General features: G+C 35.1%; 1 protein-coding gene across 1 annotated transcript in view; it reads right to left on the reverse strand.

Annotated features, from left to right (window-relative positions):
- Positions 1-1312: 1312 nt before the first annotated feature.
- nalf1a (NALCN channel auxiliary factor 1a) overlaps positions 1313-9797 on the reverse strand; it is an 89887-nt gene continuing 81402 nt past the window's right edge. Inside the window, exons 2-3 of the mRNA XM_056476535.1 lie at positions 5605-5776; positions 1313-2901 (exon numbers count right to left, since the gene is read on the reverse strand). Coding sequence (XP_056332510.1) covers positions 2615-2901; positions 5605-5776 — 459 coding nt within the window. The 3' untranslated portion in view covers positions 1313-2614. The remainder of the gene's footprint in view (positions 2902-5604; positions 5777-9797) is intronic.

Genomic DNA, 9797 nt, shown 5'->3' on the forward strand with positions numbered 1-9797 from the left:
TTGTGTCATGACATAACAACTTTTTGTTCTCTCGAGATCACAAGAAAATAAAATTGTTATGTCGAGATCACGTATTAAATCATGATCTCGAGAAAACAAGAGACATTTTAATGCATGACCTCTTAGGACTTCCGTAAAATACAGTGTACTTACTTGGTTCATACCATATTGCAGAACATTATTAATATTATCATTATTGTCATTATTATTATGTTTTTAAAGGGCGGCATGGTGGCAGGTTAGCACTGTCGCCTCATAGCTAGAAAGTCGCTGGTTCAAGTCCCGGCTGGAACAGGAGGCTTTTCTGTGTGGAGTTTGCCTGTTCTCCCTGTGTTGGCGTGGGTTTCCACCTGGTGCTCCGGTTTCCCCCACAGTCCAAAGACATGCAGCATAGGTATATTGGATAAACTAAATTGGCCGTAGTGTATGTGTGTGAATGTGAGAGTGTGTGGGTGTTTCCCAGTACTGGGTTGCAGCTGTACTGGGTTGCATCCGCTGCGTAAAACATATGCCGAAATAGTGCTGGATAAATAAGGCACTAAGCCAAAGGAAAATGAATGAATTAATGTTTTTAAAGTGTGATTTCATGTAAAGTATTAAAATAATAAGAAATAAGTATATGTCTCTTATATTTAGGGTTTTCAAACAATACATTAAACAAACGGTATAATTAAAATAAGAAAAACAATATTTTTGTTCTTAATAATAATAATAATAATAATAATAATAACAAATATGACTATTTTAGTCTTAGAAGTTAGCTAATACCCCTAGTGTTTTTAACATAAGCATTATCATGCTTTCTTTTATCTGGAGAATATACAATATATATATAATTCTGTTTGCGCATGAACTTGGTGGTCAGCCTTACTGAGATTAGTCTCACATAAAAGCATGTTAAATGCATTTGAATGTATTCAGATTGTGCCATGCAATGAATAAAAATATCAACATTTTGCAACCCAGAGTCATACTGCAAATGTACCTCTATATAAATTTCTGGAGAGCGCCAATACGTTCAAGGAGCTACTTTTTTTTTTTTGCAGTTTTTGTTTTCGCTAATCCACCAGAGGCTGCTGTGTATGCTTTTTGAGATCTCAATTTTTTCTCGTGAGTGCCATTCACCACTGCTGTTCTATATTTGTTCATGTTGTTATATATTTATATATTTGTGTTTTTGTGTATATATATATATATATATATATATATATATATATATATATATATATATATATATATATATATATATATATATATATTTGTATATGTTGTTATATATTTGTTTATTATATTTTTTGGATTCTGTTTTTGTCTTACATGCTTTCTGGAACCATTCTTCACCGGACTCCTCTCTGCGTCTCAAGTCTGCCGATAAGCTGGTAAGCGCTAAAAGAAACAGCGTCATGCCGCCCCGTAGTAGTGTTCATTTTAAAAATGAAATGCTGCCATATGTACCTCTAGGTACCTAATTGGCAATCTCCAGAAATGTATACAGGGCGGCATTTTCAGAATGAGCCTATGTTGACATTTTTGCTGCTTGAAGGGTTGTTTTCACAGAACATCTGTGATGTCAATAATGCAGAAAGGCTGATGTGTTTTCAGCGCATTATTAAATGAATAAAGTGCACAATAAATTATATGACAATATGTACCATCCTCGATCTTTACAGTTGTGTGCCAAGGCCCAGTTGATTTGGTTCGATACTACAGTATGCGTGTTTAAATGAGAAACAAATCACCTTTCAGTAAGCCATGTTCAAAGACCTCAAAACAAATAGAATTATGTCATAATAACTTCATAGCTTTATTTTGGAAACAGAAAACTGCAACAAACCATTTCCAACATACAATTTTCAACTGAAGAATCAAAATGTTTTTACAACAATTTTCAGACTTAGTCTTTTTTTAACAGAAATGTGGCTTAATTCTGAGGGTCAGCTGATATTGGTATTTGAGTAGATCAAGTTTGAAAACTCAATTATTGAATTTTATTCAGGATAAAAAATAATGGATGTATTTAAAAATGTGACAGATAGAATGTGTTTTGATATGTGCTCATAACTTTTTAATGTGATGCTCACTCTCAAAGGAAACTCAAATCTTGGCACGCAACATATAAAGGGATAATTTGACAGGAACAAGGACCCTAAAAGTTACATTCCAGGTTGCTCTGAAACCACTGAACAGAAGTGCAAACCATATTGAAACAAAAATAACAGCTGAAACTAAAAAGGGAAAGTTAGATGATCTCCTAGTGCAAAGTGAAATGGCATTTTGACTGTGTGTGTGTCTGTGTGTGTGTGTGTGCGTGCGTGCGTGCTTGCGTGCGTGCACGTTTCAGGAGAGAGTGAGAAGTCTCTGTTGGGGTAAGTTCTGACTATTCATATTATGCTCATCTTTTGTCCTCTGCTTTTCCTGTGTTCTGTTCGCTTTTTTCCTAAACCCCACAAGGTGCTGATGACAAGTCCTGTTACTGCAAGTGTTGTCTTGTTGAGATTGTTAGCTCACATAGACCCAATACACTCAGCTTCTCTCTGTGTAAGGGGCTTCTTTTTGACCAATGTGAGATGCATTGGAGAGTGCAGATTTACCTGTCCAGCCCAGTACTGTCCAATTACTCTTCTCTGGGGGCATTGTCATCCAATGGAAAGAATGTGGTCAGACAGGTAGAGTTCTGATTGGCCGTCATGGTAGCCACAGTGTGGAGAAGAACTAAGACCAGCAAGCAAAGCTTTAGCCGGCTGTGTCCAAGCCGTGGAGCCCCTGAAGATGTCACGGATGTGTGCTGGCAGGAAGGTTGAGTTCTTTTTAAAGTGCCGCGGAAAAGGTTGTTGGACATCTGGTCCCATCGCACATCACAGCACTTTGGCTCTTGGTTGGTGTCTGGTTTCTTTGAAAGCCCTGTGATTGATACATAAAAGTATGTGACTTTTTATACAAAGAGCTGCACTGACAAGAAAACTTCGATCCCATTTTACATTTACATTTTGTTCACCCAAAGATTTTAATTCTTTCAATATTGTACATAACACTTAAAACATTTATTGATCCTCAAAACAAAATTTTGGATTTTTTTTTATTATTATAAAGAGAGCCCAAGTCATAATACCAGCACTCCAAAAGTCCAGAAAAGTTGATGTTTATAAAATCTTATTACTTACTAACTACAAGTTTTATGCACATTTTGCTTAAAAGGGCATTGTTAAAATTGATCGAGGCATTCAATTAACTGTACACACACAAACAATAATAATTGTAAAATAAAGTTTTTAAGGTGTTTAAAGACCTATTATGTAGAGGATTTTGTGTATGCATTGAATAAATTTGCTTTATACTGTATTTCGTGCTGAATGAAAGAAACGTACATGGTAGCAGAGTTAAATGAAGTAGATGTTTACTGTATGTGTGCCTATTAATTGCGTATCATGGTACCAACATTCCTGAGATATTATGCAGATGAAAGCCAAGTATGAGGAGAATTAAATGGTCAACTCGTTGAGAAAGATTACAAATGGCTGCTTTTATAGAAATAGTTGAGCTAAAACTGAAAATTATGTCATCATTCACTTAAAACACATTAAAAAAAATGCTGAAAACCTTTAACCACTGACTTTCATAGTATTTGTTTTATCATGATTTTCTTTTTACTATATTTAAAAAAAAAAATCCCAAATAACTTATTTAGTGTTTAACAGGTTTGAGTAACTTTTGATTTAGAAAATGCTAGTTTATTGCTGAAAATATGCTTTTTGTTGGCAGCATGATGGCGCAGTGGGTAGCACAATCATATCAACAAGACAGGATGTGCTCAAAGCAACTGATATTAAAAGATCTGTTCAGCTCACTGTGATTATTTTCAAAAGTGATCAAGAATGAGTTCATTCATTTTCTTTTTTTGGCTGGGGTGGCCACAATGCAATAAAACGCCAACTTATCCAGCATATGTTTTACGCAGCGGATGCCCTTCCTGCTGTAACCCATCACTGGGAAATATCCAACACACACTCTTTCACACTCATATACTATGGACAATTTTAGCTTACCCAATTGGACTTGTGGGGGAAACTGGAGCACCGGGAGGAACCCCATGGGAGGGGGGGGGGGTGAACGCATGGTCTGAACGCAGCAGGAGATGGACACATACTCTCTGACAGGCACGTGGGAACAATGGCCGGGGAGAACTGGCTCATTTGCATTAAAAGCACAGGTAACAAAAACATCTACAAATTTTTTCAGAGCAGAACATTCCAATATTTTGAATGGTATAATAAATAAGCTGATGGGTGTTTTGAGCTGAAACTTTACAAATAGATTATGGAGAAACAACATACTTTTCTTAAATCTTGAAAAAGATTTTAAGTTATTTTAATTGAATATAGTATTATTAGACTATTATAAAAAGTACATATATAATTGAATAGTATATACAGTTCTTGTGTGTAAGAAATATTTGTGTATGAGAAAGTCTTGTGTACACATTAACTGGTTCTTGCGCTGAATAAAACCATAGATGCTGGCTAAGCAATAAGAAAATACTTCAGTAACACTTTATTTTGATGGTCCATTTGAGTATTAGTAGACTGTCTGCTTAATACCTGTTGATTCTGCTCCTTCAACAGACATTTAACTGACTATAAGAAACCTTGCAAGTACATGTCAACTTACACTAACCCTAACCCCAACCTAACAATCTACTTATAATCTAATGAGAATTAGTTGCAATGTAACTTAAATTCAAAAAATGGACCATCAAAAAAGGTATGACCAATAATTCAATAAACAATTACATAATTTTATATTATGTAACTAAACACATCCACTCAGTTAAACCCACCATCCCTTTTACCATGCACAAGTTTTACTAGTACATTACTACTGTAACTAAATCTAACTGTAACATGCTTCACACAATCTTACATATTTTAGGTTTTTGTCATTCAGAACAGTTTGATTTAAGTTATTGACAATTTTAAAGAAGAAGAAGAAGAAGAAGAGAACAGAAGCAATGTTGCCTTGATCACTCATAGAGACATTCCACTGACATAAACATTTTGAATGCTGTATGTCTGATTGTGAGGGATGCTGAGAAGAAAAGTTGCTATATTGTTGTTATATATTCGGACTATATTCTTCTCATTCTTCTCATGTGCCAGTATATTTACTTTAAAAAAGCTAAACAGCCGAGGGAAAGTATTTAAAATTAAAAAAATGAAAACTAAAAAAAAGGCATAAATTTTAAGATTGATTTAAATATTAATACACAATTATTATTTATATTTATTATTTATACATTTAATACACTCACAAGCATCCATGTGTTTTCATGCACAGCTACTGACACAAGATTTAGATGCTTAGTTAAATGTGGCCTTTTATTTGATTATTAGCAATAGAAGAATTCTGCCTAGCTATCAGCATTAACACTTTTTTGTATTTAAACGTTTTATATTTATATTTATATTTATACATATGTTTACTATATATTAAGCATTATATATTACAAAATGTGATAAAAAGTCTACAAGATCCTACTACTGTGAACAACAGATCTTCAGCACAAGTAATTTCTCACTGTATTAAGTTCTTAAATAATTGCATACCAACCTGTACAAATAAAACTGGGAGTGCCACCGTGTATGAGGTCATCATTGTCAGGCAATATGAATGGACACCTCTGCTGTACCTCAAGACAGTACTGCTCACATGGAATCTTATGACTGCAGGCTGACCGAGGGCTCTGGAAATACTGAGCACAGAGCCAGGGCTTGTAGACAAGCTGCAGAAAGAGCAAGAAACGAACAAACAGTGTAAATGAATAAAAATAATTTTTAAATAATATTTGATCATTTTTAAAAATAATAATAAATAAATAAAATAATAAAATTTAAGAAAATAATTTAAGCTCAAGTTAAAGTTTAAGCACGCACAGTGAAATGCAGTGTATTTACAAACCCAGAGTTGTTAAACCATCTTTGTCAGAGTTACTGTCACCACATTACCATGATAAGTTGAACTTTTTTATAGCAAAGGATTGACATTAATTCATTCATTCATTTTCCTTCGCCTTAGTCCCTTTATTCATCAGGGGTCGCCACAGCGGAATGAACCAGCAACTTATCCAGCATATGTTTTACACAGCAAATGCCCTTCCAGCTGCAACTCAATACTGGGAAACATCCATACACACACATACTGTAAACTTTGGCCAGTTTAGTTTATTCAGTTCACCTATACTGAATGTCTTTGAGAGAGCACCCGGAGGAAACCCAGGCGAACACGGAAAGAACATGAAAACTCCACACAGAAATGCCAACTGACCTAGCTGGGACTTGAACCAGCGACTTTCTTGCTGTGAGGTGACAGCGTGCTAATCAAAGAACAAATATCCGCATAAATCAATTGTGCAGAACTCATAGTGACCAGCAGATGGAGGGGTTGCACAGCTCACCACATGAGACCTGTTTGCTAGATTCGATCATTTTTCTCGCAACAGCTCCGTTTGTGCTGTGTCAGTGACATACAGAGAAGACCAAGCAGGTCATGCAGACCTCATAAAAACATTGTTGCTATATGATCTACCTTTATCTCTAACCCAATACATCTGATCTACTGCAACACTATGACAAATAAATGATAATATCTTATATAGTAGGCCTATAGTAGGCCTATACGAAATAAGGTAAAAGCAGAGGAACACAGTGGTCAGTGCTAAGCCAGTATAAGAATAGACTTTGCTCATTTATTTTGTCCTACATTTTTTGCCCTGCTGTTGAGGAAATGGAAAGGATGATGCCAGAGCCTGTGTGTGTGTGTGTGTGTGTGTGTGTGTGTGTGTGTGTGTGTGCGTGCGTGCGTGCGTGCGTGCGTGCGTGCGTGCGTGTGTGTGTGTGTGTGTTAATAAAAGAGAACAGGAGGCATAGAAAAAACAGGTCGTCATTAGCACTGTCTAGCTGTCAGAGAATCCAGTACTGCTGTCTTATTAGTGAAGACTGGTTTCTAAGTGGATTCTCCTTTTCTTATTCTCTCTCTTTTTAAAACCTCTTTAAAATCAAGACATCTGTAAATGAATAACATGAAATGAAAGGCCATTGGGGGCTGCAGACCCTCAGCTTACCCATTGCATGCTAGATGGAGGTGAAAAACAAATGTTTTTATTACTGTACTGTACATCTAGAGCTGTTACATCATAAATTTGCACTTATGTGTTTAAGAACTAAACTGTGATTTGGACATATACTCAACATATGAACATATAAACTTTTATCGATTAATTTTTTTAAACAAATTCGAATAAAAAGACCTATTATAAAATTATCATATTATAAAAACATTTTCTGAATTGCATAAGGACATTCTCTTTGTTCTCTGTTTTGCAAGGAAGTGACAAACTTTTAAAAAGTCATTACTCAAAGTTCTGTATTACAGTGAGATAATCTAAAATCATTTATAATCAATAAATGTTCATCATCTTAAAAAAAGAAAAGAAGATGTAGAATAGCTTTCTACTGGCTTTTTGTTTCCTCAAAACTTTCAAGCTACAGATTCGTAAAGGCATGTTGAAATATTCCATTTGAATTGAGAAGGGTTTTTGCACTATAATCAAAGTAAATAGCTACCCGACCTAACCAGTTCCCTGAGAACTAATTTCCCCCCTTTTCCTAAATTCATTCACAACATCTGTAGGAATCTGAAGAGATGTAATTCTTATGAAAACATCAAGCCTTGCATTCTTCAAAATCAAAAACTCGATGATGGAGGACACGCTGTGAGCAAAGATGTAGTTTCTTTTTGTAGAGTAAAAAAAAATCAGATTGAAATATCAAAAAGAAGAATTAAATTACCTATTGCAACTTGTAGTGCTGCATTCCATCGAGACTAAGAAAAGAACACAAAGGCAACAGTCAACAAATTCTGCTAACCTTTGCTTTTTGATTGTGCGTTATTTGTAACATTTCAAAATACTGTGCTCCATTGCGAATGCCCTGGAGATGAGATGGAAAACTAAAAAAGTACTGTCTGTTTTTTTATTTATTTTTTTTTTTGTTTTTGTTTTTTGAAGAGCATTATTATTGTTAAATTCAGCATAAACATAACAACAATAATGAACTACAATCCCAAATCAGAAAAAGTTGGGACAGTGTGGAATTAAGATTTGTTTTTATCATTTCATTGCAGCTAGATGAAATACAAAATATTTCATGTTTTGTTTGGTTAACTTCATTTCATTTGTACATATACACCCTTTCCTGTCATTCAGACCAAACACATAAAAAAAATGGGACAGGAGCAATTTAGAGCTAGTAGTCATGTAAATTTTTTAAATAATGATTTGATTTGAAACAGGTGATGTCAAAAGGTGATTGTAATTATGATTTGGTACAAAAGCAGCATCCAAGAAATGTCTAGTGCTTTCGGAGCAAAGATGGGCAGAGTTTGAATAAATATGTGAGAAATTGAAAATTAATGTTTGAATTTTTTTAAAAAGATAGGAAGGCATTTGGATATTTCACCTTCAAAAGTGCATAACATAATTAAAAGATTCAAAGAATCTGGAGGAATTTCAGTGCGTAAAGGAAATTGGCTCAAACATAAGGTGAACAACTGTAATCTCCGATCCCTCAAACAGCACTGCATTGATATCACAACATGGGCTAAGGGCTACTTTGGCAAACCTTTGTCAAGTACCACAATATGTAGTTACATCCACAAATGCCATTTAAAACTGCACTGTGGTAAAAGGAAGCCCTATGTTAACATTGACCAGTCCGTCAACTTCTCTGAGCTCCGAGGCATCTGGTATGGACACACACAGTGGAAATGTGCACTGTGGTCAGATAATTCAGTATTTCAGGTATTTTTTGGGGGAGAAATGAATGCCATATGCTCCGGACCAAAGAAAGTCATCTAGACTGTTACCAGCAACAAGTCTGTCATAGAATGGGGTTGTCTCAGTGCCTTTGTCTAAACAAAAGTGTACATCTAAATAAATGTTGTAAGAGGCTAAATTATTATATGCGTTTGTTTACATGACAAAACATGTATTTTTGACTCAAGAAGGTCCATACTGGCTCCAAAGGCAGATACTGATAAGATCAGGGCCTGGTATGTGGACTTTGGGGGTTTTACGATGTGGTCACATGTTGATTGGTCAGTTTGAATGTCTCAGCATTTGGGCTGTAGTCACATGGTCAAGAAAGATACAAAATAGGTGGTAAAACGCTGCTCTGGCACTTTTCTTTTCCTGGCCTGGCTTTTCCTGGTCTGCTTTCCTCCTCTGCTCCTCTCCTCTTCTGAATCTTCTCTGACTCTACTGTAATCAGGCTAACTTCTGGGCCTGCTCTTTGTCTCTCTCTCCCTCCCCCTGTGTCTCTCCTTCTACCTCTGGTAACTTTAATTTTACATTTAAGCTGAGTACAATTTATATCATATGCTTTATCATTTCATATTTGATCATTTTATAGTTTATCATTTTATACAGTTATTTTGTAACTAATTAAGTTGTAACCATAGAGAATTATTGTCATTAAATCATTTCATTTTCAAGTATTTGTGAATTACTTTTGATTTAACATCAACACTTAATTGCTCCATATTGCAATACAGTACAATCACATAATATCAACGCTCTCCCACATTTATAGCTATTAATACTGATATAAGATTGCAGAAGAATGGTTTGACTAGAATGTACAGTTTTTTACCATCAATACTGATAACTTTTTAGTCATTCGGCAGAACTACAGTTCGAACCGCTGTGGTTTGAAAACCCATTACTACAATGTAAAGACACATGTAGC

This window comes from Danio aesculapii, chromosome 1 (genome assembly GCF_903798145.1).
Source record: "Danio aesculapii chromosome 1, fDanAes4.1, whole genome shotgun sequence".
NCBI lineage: Eukaryota > Metazoa > Chordata > Actinopteri > Cypriniformes > Danionidae > Danio > Danio aesculapii.